Genomic DNA, 17087 nt, shown 5'->3' on the forward strand with positions numbered 1-17087 from the left:
CTGTCAGCCTTGCCTATCCTTTCTCTTGCTTCACCATTGGCCATACAGCTTTTTATTAGACCATCAGGTGTTTTAGACAGGCACAGTAACACAGCTTCACAGAGTTAAACAAATGCAACATAAACAAAAGTAATACACTTTAAAATAATATTCCCCAACGTTTACCCCCATTTCTTCTATACAAAAATGAAAGGTTTTAACTTTAACATAGTAATATTGTATACAATAAGAACAATTATCAAGTAGAGATTACATTCACAATGTACTGAATTCCAATTTATTTGTATCTGATCAATTTAAAGAAAATACTCCATAATCTATCCTATCTCAGTAAATTCAAATTTTATACCTAATTTACTTTCTATCATATCTAAAGAAAACTGCAACTATAACTGTCTAGTCTTCAACTGCATCAAAGGCCCCAGAAGGGTATAATATTATTTAAACAAAAAGTGCATTGCAAAAAATTTCCAAAAACTCTAGAAATGACAGAGATATTTGACTGCCTGGACAGTCACCCAAAGTTCCTCTGTAATGTTGGGGCATCTAGCATCAGCCTATGGGCCCAGAATATCTGGCAAACTTTTCAGACAATCAGGAAATTTGAAGGACTGTCCTGCCTTGTATTGGCAAAGTTCATCAGTCGGTTTCCTCTTTGTCCTGCAGAATATCTGGCAGTTTCTTCTATGAAGCAGGAACCTTGAGGGACTATCCTGCCTTGTTTTTGCAAAGTTCAGTGGCCACTTTTCTGTGGGTCCTGCAAAGCTTATACAACACACAATCAGGCAGTCCAGGCAAAAGCAGTTTCTTTGCCCAGTGACTAACCTTGCCACAATGAGAGCAGTTTCATTCAATGCCCATCATCTCTGAAGTAAATTGGTACTTCCAGGAGCAGATGTGTCTCATTGTCATGAAAACCTTTAGGTTAACAAAATATTGTAAATGCCATATCCTGTAGATCTTTGAAGTGTTTGAAAATCATTTATCTATCTAAATATATCTATTTAACCTTGAAAACATACCTAATGTGATTACAGGTTTTATTATTATAGATTAACTACTAGCCTCATTTTTAGTTATATATTGCATTTTAAAAATGAGCTACATAAGCAAAATACTTCAAACAAGAGTAGAAACATAAATACAGTATAGCAAAAGTAACTTCAAATTTGTATCAATACACCAAAATCTATGCTAATACACGATATCTGAGATTAATAGTTGTCTTTTTATCCTATATTCCTATATTCCTTTAAATATAACAAACACCTATAACCCACTAAATAACCAAAACCTCCCATACCTCTCTTGGGAATGTGGACATCATGTTCTCCAAATTGCCTCCTGCTCTATGTGGACAAAGTATCTTTAGGGTCCCTGAGGAAATTTTGAGATAATGGCCAAGTCCTGGAAAGGCCAGAAGTAACCTTTGCTGATAGATATCACCTATCAAGTTTCAGAAGGTCTCCCTTGATCATACCTGATCCATATTAACCTGGCACGAATCCACAGCCTCTTGTTTCCTATGGAAATGAAAGCAAAACCTCTTCTCCAAAGCATTTTTTATTTCTCTTTGACAAATACATTTTTTGATGTTTTAAAGTTAAGGCATTCCTAAAGTATCTAGGCTGGTTTATTTCAACACTTCCTCTTTCAATCCCATGTCTCTTAGCAATTGTTGTTTGCTTATCAACATTCAAAACATTCAAAATCAACACAATAACCTACAGGTTCCAGACTCCCTGTGTATTCCCCATCTCTATGTGGCTTATTCTTTTTCATTATTTTCTTCTCTCTTCAAAGACGTTATTACTTTGACTGCACAAGCAAACTTTAGATTGCTAAGCTACACCTGATCCTCCACACCACCCTCTTGTCTAGCTCTGCCCTCTTCTAGGTTCATGGGAGCCAAACCTAAAGCTTGTGGCCCCATTAGAGGTTTGTTTGATCTGGAACTGCATTCAACCCTCCTAGTTGTAGGAAACCACAAGCAAGTGGGGTGTTTTGTTTTGTTTTGTTTTTTACTTAGCTTGCTGTTTCTATTCAATGCTCCCTGCTGAAGAGCAGTGCCTCTTAAAGGAGTGGTATCTTTTTTGCCCCAGCTTTCTCACGCCCTGCCTAGGTAGATATATGTCCAAAATATGTTGATTGTTTTCACTCTTTTGAGGGGCCTACCAACCAGCTCCCAAATAAATCACACACAGAAGCTTATTCTTAATTTTAAATGCTTGGCCTTAGCTTGGCTTGCTTCTTGCCAGCTTTTCTTAACTTAAATTATCCCATCTATCTTTGGCCTTGGGGCTTTTATCTTTCTCTACTCCTGTGTACCTTTTCTTTCCTTCTTAGTCTGTGTCTGAAGTATAGCTGGGTGGCTGGGTGGCTGGCCCCTGAAGTCTTTCTTCCTCTTTCTTCTCTCCTTCCTTCTTCTCTCCTCCCAAATTTCTCTCATTAATTCTCACTGCCTGTCAGCCTTGCCTATCCTTTCTCTTGCCTTACCATTGGCCATACAGCTTTTTATTAGACCATCAGGTGTTTTAGATAGGCACAGTAACACAGCTTCACAGAGTTAAACAAATGCAACATAAACAAAAGTAATACACTTTAAAATAATATTCCCCAACATCTTAGCCATCTGGCCCCAACATCCTAAATTCAAGAGATACTCTTCTATCAGCTTTCTAAGTACATGGGACTACAGGTATGCAACTGCAGACCTTCTCTTTTCCTTTGATTAAAAAAAATATTTTAATTTTATTACATTTATCTATTTAGTTATTGTGTTCTCTCTCTCTCTCTCTCTCTCTCTCTCTCTCTCTCTCTCTCTCTCTGTGTGTGTGTGTGTGTGTGTGTGCGCGTGTGTGATTGTATGTGTATGTGTGCATGCACATATGCACCATGGCACCTGTGGAGGTCAGAGGACAACTTGTTGGGGTCAGTTTTCTCATTCCACCATGTTTCAGTTGCACGGATCAAATTCAGGTCTTCAGGTTTAGCAGCTTTTACCCACTAAATCATCTTACTGGCCCTATGTTTCCATTCTATACAATGGAGATCCACCCCAGCAATTCTAAAGACAATATGGCATTAGTGCCCAGAGAGATATCAGCCAGTCTTGCTTGAAAAAAATTTTGGCAAGTAATTTCTCTTGTCTTTCTTAGTGCAACGAAAACTCAAAGAACAAGAAGAATTGGCTATAGAACAAGAACGTATAAATGAAGGCCTGAAAGAACTTAACTGTGAAGAGAGGGAGAGTTTTGCCAGGTATGATCTTGTTCTCTTTATTCCTATTTCTTATGTAGAAAAAAATGTATCTTTAACATAAGGATAATGCACTATTAATCCATACATTACTGATAGTATTTTATATTAATGCTGTACTGGTACACCTAGAGCCAACCTTCCTTCCTCCCTCCCTTCCTCCCTTCCTTCCTCCCTCCCTCCTCCTTCCTTCCTTCCTTTGTTTCTTTCTTTCTTTGGTTTTGGTTTTTCAAGGCAGTGTTTCTCTATGTAGCTCTGGCTGTCCTGGAACTCACTTTGTAGACTAGGCTGTCCTTGAACTCACAGATATCCTCCTGTCTCTGCCTCCTGAGTGCTGTAATTAAAGGTATGCACCACTACCTGGTCAGTTCTTTTTCTTTTTAAAGAGATTTCCCCCCTCACAGTTTCAGAGTTTCAGTGAGTTATCGCTATCACTTTGGGCCTATGACAGTGCAGAAATCTAAACACCTCATGGCTGGGATGTAAGAAACAGGAAGAGGAAGGAGCTGAGATCCCAATATTTCCATCAAGGTCAAGATTACAGTGACCAGAGGACTTCCCAGGAGGTTCTACTTAAAAGTGATTGCTACCAGCCTAGGGAACTGGGCAGGTGGCTCAGTGGATGAAGTCCTTGCTACAGAAGCTTGAGGACTGGACCAGATCACAAGAACCCACATAAAAACTGGAAGCACTAAGACACAAAGACAGGAGATCCCTGGGGCAAGCTGGCTAGCTAGACTAGCCAGATTGGTGAGTTCTGAGTTCAACAAGTGACCCTGCCTCAATAAATAACATGGAGAGTGATTGAGGAAGACCCTTGGCATAGACCAGAGTAGCCTAATAGCCAGATTAGTAGGAATGGCTCACATGCACAGTGCTCTTTGTATGTGTCCCCAAGACTATGGGCTTATGTGTTCTGATGCTTTTGGAAACACCACTGTCCTCCTGTGACAGTCTTCTCTGGGATCAGTGTCCTTCCTTATGATTATCCAGTCAGGCTCAGGGGGAAAAGCAGGCCACCGTCTCCTTGAAGTTTTCCTCACTGTCTTCCCATGGGGTGCAGTAGAAGAAGAGGGCCTGTATCCTCTGATTCAGTCATCCTCTCTGCCCTGGGGAATGGGGTTCTGTCCATTCACTGACACCTGGTGCATATAAATATGTTCTTTTTTTTTCCCTAGAAGAGTATGATTTTGTATCTAAGCCTTTTGCCACTTTGATAAAAATAGTATGTAGCCTACCCTGTTTACTTCAAATTACTGTTTCTGCTCTAAAGAGTGGCATGTATAGGAAATCAGAGGGCAAATTGTCGGATTCAGTTTTAACCTTCTACCTTATGGATCGTAGGGGTCAAACTCAAGTCATCAGATTGGGTGGCAAACTCCCACCCTTGGCAGTCCCTCCTTCCGATTTCCTACTTCCTACTTTATTGTCGGAGATTTGAAAACATCTTCATTAGCACCCCTTCCCACTCAACATCAAGTCAACTGGGGGATAAGAAAAGAGTGTGAGCTGGAAGCATTGTAGATTCCTATTGCTGCCTGAAAACATTCAAAATTTGTGGTTTAAATCAATTTATTTTCTCTTATTCTGCAAGTTGGCAAAGCTCAATTCAGTGGTTCTTGCTTAGGATGGCTCATGTAGCTCAGATGTAAATTGAGGCTGAGTACATTTGGAAGCTTGACTGGGGTAGACCTGAAGACACCACTCCTCACTGGCAGTGTGCCTCACTGTGGTCATGAATCTCACCTGGGTTAGCAGCTAGAGGCTGGGGTAGACTTAAAGACACCACTCATCACTATAGTCGGGGATCCCACCTGTGTTAGCAGCTAGACTCTGAGGTAGACCTAAAGACACCACTCATCTCTGGCAGTGGGTCTTACTGTAGTTGGGGACCTCACCTGTGTTAGCAGCTGTGAGGCCTGGAGTACTGATAGCAGAGCATCAGTACTGTTCTGAGAGAGGGCATTTGCATAGCAAGTGTTATAAGGAACAGGAGTTTCCAGACCCAGACTAAGAGCAGGACCAGCAGAGCACCTCCTTTGCCTAATGCCATGGGTCACACAGACACGTACAGGGTTTGTGCAGATTCACAGCGATGGAGAAAGAAGCGTCACCGCTGGTTAGAATAGCAGTGGCTCTCAAGGCAGAAAGGCATGTCAGAAGGGAAGTAGGATTAAGGTCCGTCTCAGAACACAGTCTTGGAAGACAGAATCTTCTACAGAGGGATATCTAAACAATTCTTTATTTCGTATGAAAGTTGGTAGCTTTTGTACTGACACCAATGACCAATTATCTGATTCTCTAGACACTGAATATCCAACAGTTCAATTAAATTATGACATTAACTGTAGATAAGACAGTCCACACAGGATTAGGGGCTGTCCCACAAGACGTATTTTAAATATCAAGCCCAGCTCTCAGGCTTTTCTGGCCACCTATAAAAATCAGAGGCTTCTACTTCCTTTTCTCAAAATTCAAAGTTTCCTAGGCCTGCTCATAGAACTCAGAAACATATTTTACATATATTTATCTGCTTGTCACTAATGGAAGAGATACCTTACATTCTGTGGGGCTACCACCCTTCTCATTCCAGAAGCTCTTTAAGCATTATCCAAGAAACTTTTGTATGTTTTTATACAAGGTGTTCCTACATAGCCCAGGCTGAACTCAAACTCAACATGTAGCCCAAGCTGGTCTCTACCTCATAGTTGAGCATTAGCCTTCTGAGTGTTGGGATTACAATGTGCACTACCACACCTGGCAAGTTCAAGCCTTTTTTTTTTTTTTTTTTTTTTTGTTTGCTTGAGGTTTTTTCTTTGTTTCCCTTTTTATTTTGTTTGGCTTTGTTTTGTTTTGAGACAGTTTTGGTATATAGTCCTGGATAGTCTGGAGTTTCTATGTAGACAGGCCAGCCTCAAACCTGTGGAGGTTCTCCTGCCTCTGACTTCCAAGTGCTAGGAATATAGGTGGTAAGACTCAAAATTTCAACCTTTTTGTGTGTCTGTGATGTACATGTGTGTTCATGTGTGAGCCTGGGTATGAACAGGCCATGGTGCACACATGGAGGTCAGTTCTGCCCTTTTACCTTGTTTGGGCCAGTCTCTTGTTTGTTGCATACACCAAGTAGCTGACTTGTGAGCTTCAGGTAGAGTGTGTGTGTGTGTGTGTGTGTGTGTGTGTGTGTGTGTGTGTGTGTTTTGCATGCATGTGAAAGTATGTGTGCACATGTGCTTATGTTCATGTGTCAGTACTCGTGTATGTGGAGGCCAGAGTAGATTTGTCCTCTGTCCTCTGTAAGATAAAGTGCTAAACAGACTTATTAATAAAAAACCCAGAGCCAATATTGGGATTAAAACCGATAGATCAGAAAAGCAGAAAGAAGCCAGCCACGTTCTCACCACTTAGAAATTGTCAACCAAAGAGACCTACTTCCTATATACCCATGCCTATGTGCCTTTCTGTTCTGCCATCTCATTTCATCTCTCTGCATAGCTACATCACTTCCTCTTCCTGACCACTATGTCACTTCCTGTCTGTCTATACAGACCTCCAGACCTTTATGGTTACTGCTGGAATTAAAGGTATGTACCACCATGCCTGGCTCTGTTCCCAGTGTGACCTTGAACTCACAGAAATCCAGACAGAGCTCTGCCTTCCGAGTGATAGGATTAAAGGCGTGTGCTACCATTGCCTGATCTCTATGTTTACTATAGTGGCTGACTTTTTACTCAGATAAACTTTAACAGGGTACACAGATAAAATATCACCACACTCCTCTATCTTTTTCTACTTTATTTCCTTAAAGTAAAATGTCTCACTAAGCCAGAGGCTAGCTGTTTTGACTAGGCTGACTGCAAGTATCTGTAACCATGCACAGATTCTATGTGGGTACTGGGTAACTGAACTCAAGTTCTCATGCTTGCATGGCTGGTGCTCTTTTCCACCAAGGTACCTCCCATCTTGCCTGATTGTTACCAGATTTGGGGGCACAACCTTTGCCCCAACAATCTAGGTTTGGCCACTTAGTCTCTATGAGCCAATTTAAAAAGCCAAATTAATAGTTAAAAGCAGGAAAACAAATGGTTTATAGAATGTGACCACATTGGAAAAAGGGACACAGAGATCCAGTAACCCCTCAAGTCCATCTTTAGGGGTCCTGACATGAGGGTGAGATTTAACCGAAGGGAAAGTCTCTCCTGAAAGTCTTCCCAACACGTTGTATGTCTCTCTGGGAGACTTATTTCTCCCTTGCTGCCCCTAGAGTTTCAGCTAAGAAGATATTCCTGGGCTGTTAGATTTTTGATCAAAGTGCAGAATAAAGAGACAAAGGCCAGAAAGAGACCAGAATCTGACCTCAGCAGATGAGCTGGGTTTATTAGCACACACATCAATGACCAGCCTCTCTCCTAGAGGAATGCAGGGTCTGCCTGGAGGTGGGAGGGTTGGAGCTGGCTCAAAATCTTTACAGGGACAGGTGATGGACTTGGGGGTGAGGAAGTAGGAACTATGATGAAGTTATTTGCAGATTGCAATGGTCCCTTCTTCTTGGAACTGTTTGCTCAAGCAAGACAGGCTATCTAGGGAGCAAAGGCCAGCTGTGATTTCATAGAAATCCAATTTTGCCCATTTTTGCAACCTAGGCACTCTACTATGGTCAAACTCAAATTTCTTGGGTCCATTGTTTCAGTAGTCTGGTAACCAAGGAAGAGACACAGGCAAGCGACAATCAGAATGCTAAAATTACAGATGCATGCTACTGTGCCCAGGTTTTTGTGGGTTCTGGAGATCTGAACTCAGGTCCCCATGATTGCATGGTAAAAACTTTGCCCACTGAGCCACGTCCCTGGCCCTAGATTCAAGATTGGAAAAAAGAAGAAGAAAATATCCAAGCCAGATGTGGGGGCACACACCTATAATTCTAGCACTCAGGTGGTACAGCCAATAGGATTAGGAGTTCAAGGTCATCCTCAGCTATGTAGTAGGTTCAATACCTGCCTCAGCTACCTGAGAACTTGTCTTTCTGGTGACTAGAAACCTGTCTTGAAACTACCTAGGGACCCATCTCTTTACCATAAACTGACTTGATTTGGTGAATTAAAGAAGACATTCTTGTTCCTTCAAGGGTTTTAAAAGCCCTATAAATATGTTTCCCTACTAGAGGCAAAGGCTAAATAGAATTCTCATCATTCCACCAGCTAATATTAAAAATAATACCTGTGCAAGCTAGGAATGCTAGTGTATATCTGTAATCCCAGCACTGGGAAGATGTAAGCAAAGATTAGGAGGTCAAGGTATCCTTGGCTATATACTTAGTTCAAGGTCAGCCTGGGCTACATAATGGACTGTATCAATTAAAGGAAATAAGGGTGCCCAAATGGATCAGTGGGTAAAGGTGTTTGACCCCAAGCCTGATATTGGTATGTTTTGTGGTAGTTTGAATAGGAACAGCTTCTATAGGCTCAAATATTTGAGTGCTTGGTCATTGGGGAATGGTAATAATTGAGAGAGATTAAGAGGTGTGGCCTTGTTGGAGTAGGCATGGCCTTGTTGGGAGGAAGTGTGTCACTGTTAGTAGGCTTTGGGGTTTCAGAAGCCTAACCCAGGCCTAGTGTCTCTGTCTCTCTGTCTCTCTCTGTCTCTCTGTCTCTCTTCTCTCTCTCTCTCTCTCTCTCTCTCTCTGTGTGTGTGTGTGTGTGTGTGTGTGTGTGTGTGTGTGTTCCTGCTGCCTTTGGATCTGGATGTAGCACTCTCTACCATGCCTGCCTGAATGCCATCATGTTTCCCACCTTGAGGATAATAGACTAAACCTCTGAGCTATAAACAAGCCCCAATTAAATGCTTTCCTCTATAAGAGTTGTCATGGTCATGGTGTCTCTTCATAGCAATAAGATTTTGACTAAGGCATGTGGATTGGTGGTTAGGATCAGTGCTATAATGAAAGCAGTGAGTTTTGCCTACTGAAAGGTAGTCTTGGGAAGGAGGGGCTAGAATCCATGATCAGAGGTGGTAGGAAGTGATTTGACAGCTCCTTGGTAATGGCAAAGCAGGCAATTTTTAAGGCATGACCATCGGTGAAGCAGTCACTAGCCCTGGGACAGGGGTATTAGAGTGCTATCCATAATTTCCGAAGTGAAGGAGATCAGTGGTGGAGGTGTTCATTGGCAATAAGGTATCCCTATTTAGGGGAGGGCATGGATACAGGGTGATAGAAGGGTGAAGGAAGGCTGAGTGCAGGGATTGGAGACATGAAGGCTAAAACATAAAGGGTAGGCTGCATGTGATGGGTTGTAGATGGAAGTTTCTCTCCCACCTGCCTGTTCCCAAATACCCAGCAGCTGCTTCCCAAATAATTGACTTGGAGCCTTCATATTACTTATAAATGCTCAGCCAGTAGCTCAGGCTTATTATTAACGAGCACTTACACTCAAATTAACTCATAATTATTATCTATGTTTAGCTGCATAGTGTGGTACCTTTGCTCAGTAGGGCATTCTCATCTTGCTTCCTCTGCATATGGCTGACAACTCTTTGACTCTGCCCTTCCTCTTCCCAGAATTCTTCTAGTCTGGTCACACCATCTATACTTCTTTCCTAGCTACTGACCAATCAGTGTTTTATTAAATCAATTCAAGGGACAAATCTTTCCAGTATCCAAGAGCATTATCTCACAGCATTTCCTCTGTTTTGTCTAATTAAAAAGTAAGGTTTTAACTTTAATATAGTAAAACAAAAACAATTATTAAGTAAGAATTACAGTCACAATTCTAATCCATTTGCGTTTGACAAAATTAGAGAAAATACTTAATTATCTATCTTATCTTGGTGAGCCTACAGTTTTAGGAAGAAGGAAAGGTGGAGTCAAAGCAGGTACCAGCCAGCCAGCCACCCAAGGAGCAACATGACAGTAGACCTGTAATGCCACCGCCACATGACAATACAATAGATTGATAGAAATGGGTTAATTTAAGATGTAAGAGCTAGCTAGTAATAAGTCTGAGCCACCAGCCAAACATTTATAAGGAATATTAAGCCTCTGAGTCAATTATTTGGGAAGCAGCTGCCAGGTATTTGGGAGTTGCTGGCAGGACAGAAACTTCCATTTACAATGGGTAACTGATGGTGTGAAGCTACAGAGATAAAGTGATGAAAAGTAAGTTTTCGAGTTTCAGGGATAAGGAAGGAGGTTGTAGGTAGGACCTTTAGGAGAAGGGGCCATCCTTGAAAGAGAGGATCACTGTGGAGATATCAGTGAAAGGGATGAAAAGATTAGCCTGGCATAGGGTTAGAGCCTTGGCTATGGTGTTGCTGTGAAGGCCTTTTGCCACACTGATTTCCAAAGTGGCTGTACAAGTTTACAGTCCCTAACAGCAGTGGGTGAGTGGTCACTTGTTTTATTGATCTTAGCCATTCTGATGGGTATAAGATGAAATCACAAAGTAGTTTCGATTTACGTTTTCCTGATGACAAGGGATGTTGAACATTTCTATAAGTGTTTCTCACCATTTGAGTTTACTCTTAAAAATTCAGTTTAGATCTGTACCTCATTTTTAAAATCAGGTTTGTTTTCTTTGATATCTAGTTTTTGATATCTTAATATATTTTGGATATTAGACCTCTATCAGATGTGTAGTTGGTAAAAATCTTTCCCATTCTGTGGGCTGCCAATGTGCCTGGATGATAGTGTCATTTGGCATATAGAAGCTTTTCACTAAGTTTCATTAAGGTTCTATTTGTTAATTCTTGACTTTAGTTCCTGTGCTAATACTGTTCTGTTCAGAAAGTCTTTTCCTGTGCCGATGAGTTCAAGGCCATTCCTCACTTTCTTTTGTATCAGGCTTAGTGTACCTAGTTTTGTGTTGAGGTCTTTGATCCATTTAGAGTTTAGTTTTGTGCAGCACGATATGAATGGATCTATTTGACTTCTACTTGCAGCCATCTGGTTTGACCAGCACCATTTGTTGAAGATGCTGGTTTTTGTTCAGTGTATACTTCTGCTTATTTATAAAAAAAAAAAATAACCCAAGTGTCCATAGATGTGTGGCTTTATATCTGGGCTTCAGTTCGATTCCATTGATCATCGTGTTTGTTTTTGTGCCAGTGCCATGCTGTTTTTATCACTATACCTCTGTAGTACAACTTGAACTCAGAGATGGTGGTACTTCCAAGAGCTCTTTGTTTATTCAGGATTGTTTAAGTTATCCTGAGCTTTTTGTGTTTCCATATGAACCTGAAAATTGTCCTTTCAGAATCTGTGAAATTGTGTTGAAATATTGATGGGGATTGCATTGATTCTCTAGATTGTTTTTCATAGGATGGCCATTTTTACTATATTAATCCTACTGATCCATGAGCATGGGACATTTTTCTATCCTCTGATATGTTCTTCAATTTCTTTCTCCAGTGTCTTAAATTTTATCAAACAATCATTCACTTGCTTGGTTAGGGTTACCCCAAGATATTTTACATTATTTGAAGCTCTGGTGAAGGGTAATGTTATCTTGATTTCTTTTTAAGTCCATTTGTCATTGGCATATAGGAGGGCTACTGATTTTTGAGTTAACTTTGTATCTAACTACTTTGGTCAAAGTGTTTATCGGCTCTAGGCGTTTCTTATGTGTACTACCATATCATCTGCAAATAGGGCTATTTTGACTTTCTTCTTTCCAATTTGTATCCCTTTGGTGTCCTTCAGTTATGCTACTGCTCTAGCTAAGACTGCCAAGTCCTATATCGACTAGCTATGGAGAGAGTGGACAGCCAGGTACTGTTCCTGATTTTAGTGTGATTGCTTTGAGTTTCTCTCCATCTAAGCTGATGTTGGCTCTGGGATTGCTGTAAACTACCTTTATTATGTTGAGGTGTATCCCTTTTATCTCCAGTCTCTCCAGGACTTTTATCATGAAGGGGTGTTGGATTTTCTCAAAGGCCTTTTCTGCATCTAATAAGTTGATCGTATGATTTTTGTCTTTTAGTTTGTTTATATGGTGGATTACATTTATTGATTTATGTTTAACAATCCCTGTATCTGTGGGATGAAGACCACTTGATCGTGATGAATGATCTTTTGGATGTGTTATTGGATTCCATTTGCAAATATTTTATTGAGAATTTTTGCATCTATGTTCATAAAGGAAATAGTCTGTAATTCTCTTTCTTTGTTGGATCTTTATGTAGTTTGAGTATTAAGGTTACTGTGGCCTAGTAAAATGAACTGGGCAATGTTGCTTCTATTTGTATTTTGTGGACTAGTTTTAGGGGTATTGGTATTAACTCTTCTTTGAAAGTCTGGTATAATTCTTTAATAAAACCATCTGGCCCTGGGCTCTTTTAGTTGGTAGAGTTTTAATTACTGCTTCTAATTCACTGAGGATTATAGGTCTGTTTAAATTGTTTATCTGATCTTGATTTAACTTTGGTAAGTGGTATGTATTAAGAAAAGTATCCATTTCTTTTAGACTTTTAAATTTGGTAGGGTGCAGGTTTTTAAAGTATGTCTTTATGATTCTTTGGATTTCCTTGATGTCTGTTATGTCCCCTTTTCATCTCTAATTTGGTCAATTTGGATATTCTCTCTTTTGCCTTTTGGATAAGGCCTTGTTAATCTTACTAATTTTCTCAAAGAGCCAACTCTTTGTTTTATTGATTCTTTGTGTTGTTTTGTTGTTGTTGTTTGTTTGTATGCTATTGATTTCATCCATGAATTTGATTGTTTCTTGCCTGCTACTCCTTTTGAATGTGGATTTTTTCTTTTTGTTTTAGAGCTCTCAGGTATGTTGTTAAGTTACTAGTATGTGGTCTCCCCAGTTATTTTTTAATGTAGACACTTAGTGCTATGAATTTCCTTCTCAGAACTGCTTTCATTGTTTCCCATGAATTTGTGCATGTGAAGTATTTATTTTCATCCAATTCTGGAAAGTCTTTAATTTCTTTCTTGACTCATTTTTTCATTCAGTAGAGAGTTGTTCAGTTTCCACGAGTTTGTAAGCTTCTGGTGTTTCTGTTGTTGTAGATATCTGTCTTTATTCCATGGTGGTTAGATAGGGTGCAGGGTGATTTTTCAATTTTTTAAAATCTGTTGAGACTTGCTTTGTGTCTCAGTATGTGGTCAATTTTGGAGAAAGTGCCATGAGGTGCTGAGAAGAAGCCATATTCATTCATTCATTCATTCATTCATTCATTCATTCATTCATTCATTCATGTGTTTATTCATTCATTCATTCATTTTTATTCTCCTATGTTACATCCCAACTACAGTTTCCCCTCCCTCCTCTCCTTCCAGTTGTTTTTCCCCACCTCCCCTAACCCATAGATTCACTCCTCCTCCATTTTCCTTCAGAAAAGGGCAGGCCTCCCAGGTATATCAACCAAACATGGTCTATCAAGTTACAGTAAGACTAGGCATATCCCCTCATATTAAGACTGGATGAGGAAATACAGTAGGAAGAAAAAGCTCCCTAAAGCAGGCAAAATGTCTCACTGCTCTCACTGTTAGGATTCCCACAAGAGGACCAAGCTACACAACTGTGACATACATGCAGAGAACCTCAGTTGGTCCCACGTTGGCTCGCTGGTTGTTAGTTCAGTTCCCATGGGACCCTATGAGCCCAGGTTATTTTCATTGACTTTTTTTTCTGTTGGTCATGTTTGACTCTATTCTAGGTCTCTGGGCTATCCAGATACTGGGTCCTGGCCCTCCAGGCAGTGTTATGGGTGGGCTTCCTCTCATGGCATGGGTCTCAAGCTGGACCAGCCATCATTGGCCACTCCTACAAGTTCAGTGCTACCTTTATTGTAGCACATCTTGCAGGCAGAACTAATTGTAGGTCACAAGTTTTGTGACTGGGTTGGTGTCCCAATCCCTCCACTGGAAGTCTTACCTGGTTACATAAGATGATTGGGTCAGGCTCCATATGCCCCATTATTAGGAGTCTTAGCTAGGGTCACCCTCATAGATTCCCGGGAGTTTCCATTGCAATTCCAATGCCCTCCAATTCCAGTCATCTCTCCCAGTACTCTCTTTTTTCATCTTCCCCTCACCTGATCTCTCCTGTTCCTGCCCTGTTTGCCCCCAGTTCACCCATAAATATACCTTTACGAATAAACATAAAGGGTATATTCTTTTGTGTTTGGGTGAAATGCTCTGTATATATCTTCTAGGTATATTTGGTTCATAATGTCAGTTAGCAACAGCATTTCTGCTTAGTTTCTGTCTGGATGACTTGTCTGTTGGCAAGAGAGGGTTTTGAAGTCTCCCACTATTCGTGGGTGAGGGTCAATATGGGATTTAAGCTGTGGTCGTGTTTCTTTTATAAACTTGGGTGCCCTTTTATTTGGTGCATAGATATTAAGAATTACAATGTCCTCTTTGTGGCCAGCCCAAGAGGGAGTTTTTAGATTTAGTATTTGTTTGACGGAGGTATCCATTTTTCTATCATGCCTTCAGTGCCTGAGATTCTCTCTTCTCTCTCTTGTATTCTGTTAGTGCGCCTTGCCTCTATGGTTCAAGTTCTTAAGTTTTTCATTTCCAGATTTCCCTCAGTTTGGGTTTTCTTTTTTGATTGAGTTCCACTTTGAAGTTTTGAACTGTTTTATTCTTCTTCTGCTGTTTGCTTATGTTTTCATGGATTTCTCTTTAAGGTGTTTATTGGCTTCCTCCTTAAGGAGCTCCAGCATATCCGTAATGGATGTGTTAAGTTCCTTGTCTTATGCTTCAGCCATTTTGCATTTCTCAAGACATACTGTAGTAGTTCTTGTGTTCTAGTGGGGACATATTTTCTTGGATATTATTGTGTTTTTATACTGGCAGATAGGCATCTGTATTTAGGAAGGTTATAATTTCAGGTGCAGATATCCCTGTGGTCTGATGGAGATGGGGGCATAGAGGAGTGGGGGGTGCATCAGATGTTCTGCTACAGAGCTTGGGGCTTGGATTTAGAAGGAAGGAGAGGCAAAGATCTGAAGTTAGCCTACCTGTTTCCCTGGATGTTGTGGCGGCCAGCACGTCTGTTTGCGTTGGGGTCTTGGGTAATAGGGTGAGTGGGAGGAAAGAAGGTAGGATGGGAAGGTCTTCATGATCTACTGGGGATGGGAATCAGAGAGTAAGGGGAGGACTTCCGCAGATGTTCTGCTGCAGAACTGTGGGTGAAACTGTTCAGGGTGTTTTAAAGAGCTCTCTGTGCTTGTTCTTAGGACCAGGGGCTTTGGTTTATGTAATGTCACAGTTATACCATCAGCAGTTAGTGTAGAACAACTAACTGGAGTTTTCTTACTTATTAAAAGGGTATTTATTTCTTTTTATTGTATGTGTGTGCATGTTTTGCCAGCACCACATACGTGTCTGGTGACCTCAGAGCCAGAAGAGGATATTGGTGCCCTTGGAACTAGAGTTGCAGATCATAGTGACCTATAACACAGGTGCTGGAAACTGTACTTGTGTCCTCTGGAAGAACAGTTAGTGCTCTTAACCTCTGAGCCATCTCTCCAGCATTGGAGTTTCTTAAATATGAAAAACAAAACAAAACAAAAAAACAGAACTGTTACATAATCTAGCAATCCCACTTCTCAGTCTCTAAGTGATATTTGCATGTTCATATTCATGGAAGTGCTTTATTTCATGATAATGCTATGAATAAATCCAAATGTAACTTTTAATATTATCCTTTGTTGTCTTTAAAACCTTAGGCGCTGTGGTTTGGCTAAGGAGTATAGGAATCAACTTCGGATGCAAATTGCCTACCAGCAGCAGGCTCTAGAAGCGGAGAAGGAAGAGAAACGCCAGGAATTTGAGGCAGGCATGGCAGCAAACAAGGCCTGTCTGGACAGGATCCAGGAGATCCTCTCAGAGCATCAAGCCCTGTCTCAGAGTGTCCACCCCATGCGGAGGGCTTGCCCTGACAAGCTTCCAAGATAGTTTATTAAACGTCAGTGCACAGTTTCTGGGTCTTTTAGTGTTTTGTAGCTACACCTTTTGGATAAACTCTTATTCTCTGTGTTTGTATACTTTATTAGACATAATTATCTTCCTTCAAATAAATGTGTTTTTTTGTTTAGATACTAGTCAATTCTTCATTGCCATGACATGATAACTGACATTTCCAACTTAATGAGAGTAAAGATTGATTTTAGCTTCTGGTTGCAGTTTTCAGTACAGCTTGTCTGGTTTTACAGGATATGAAGTCCCTGTGTGATACTTTACCAAAACCCTGGAGACAGGAATTAGTAAAGGAAATGGGCTTGCTTATAGTTTGGGCCATGGTGGGGTCCCATGTGGTGATATATTGTGTACCCTAATAAACTTGTCTGAGGATCAGAGGACAGAGCTAGCCACTAGATTAGACATAGAGGTCAGATGCTAGTGGCACACACCTTTAATCCTAACACTCAGGAAGCAGAGATCAGTCTGGATCTCTTTGAGTTCAAGGCCACCCTGGACTATATGAGATTGACTCAGTCTAGGAGAAAAACAGAGCCAGGCAGTGGTGACACATACCTTTATTTCCAGTACTGGGAAGCACACACACCTTTAATCCCAGTAAGAAGTATGGCAAGGCAAAGAAAGGTATATAAGGCATGAGGAGACAGGAACTAGAGGCTCTTTTTGGCTGAGGCTTTTTGGGTGAGGACTCAGAGGCTTTTAGGATTGGCTGAGGAGTTGGCAAGGTAAGGTTGGCCGTGGCTTGCTCTGCTTCTCTGATCTTTCAGCTTTCACCCCAATATTTGGTACCAGGTTTTTTATTTATAAGACCGTTTAGCATTCAAACAACAGTCTTGTCCCCACCCCACGCCCTGCTCCCTACTATGATAAAACACTGACCAAATGCTGGCATACT

At 40.8% G+C, this 17087-nt stretch overlaps 1 protein-coding gene across 1 annotated transcript in view; it reads left to right on the forward strand.

The window, feature by feature from the left end:
• Nucleotides 1-16307, forward strand: part of Cfap53 (cilia and flagella associated protein 53) — a 58268-nt gene extending 41961 nt beyond the window's left edge. The window contains exons 7-8 of the mRNA XM_028864765.2: nucleotides 3159-3261; nucleotides 15940-16307. Of these exons, the coding sequence (XP_028720598.1) occupies nucleotides 3159-3261; nucleotides 15940-16168 (332 nt within the window). The 3' untranslated portion in view covers nucleotides 16169-16307. The remainder of the gene's footprint in view (nucleotides 1-3158; nucleotides 3262-15939) is intronic.
• Nucleotides 16308-17087: the final 780 nt, after the last annotated feature.

This window comes from Peromyscus leucopus, chromosome 19, assembly GCF_004664715.2.
Source record: "Peromyscus leucopus breed LL Stock chromosome 19, UCI_PerLeu_2.1, whole genome shotgun sequence".
Classification (NCBI taxonomy): domain Eukaryota; kingdom Metazoa; phylum Chordata; class Mammalia; order Rodentia; family Cricetidae; genus Peromyscus; species Peromyscus leucopus.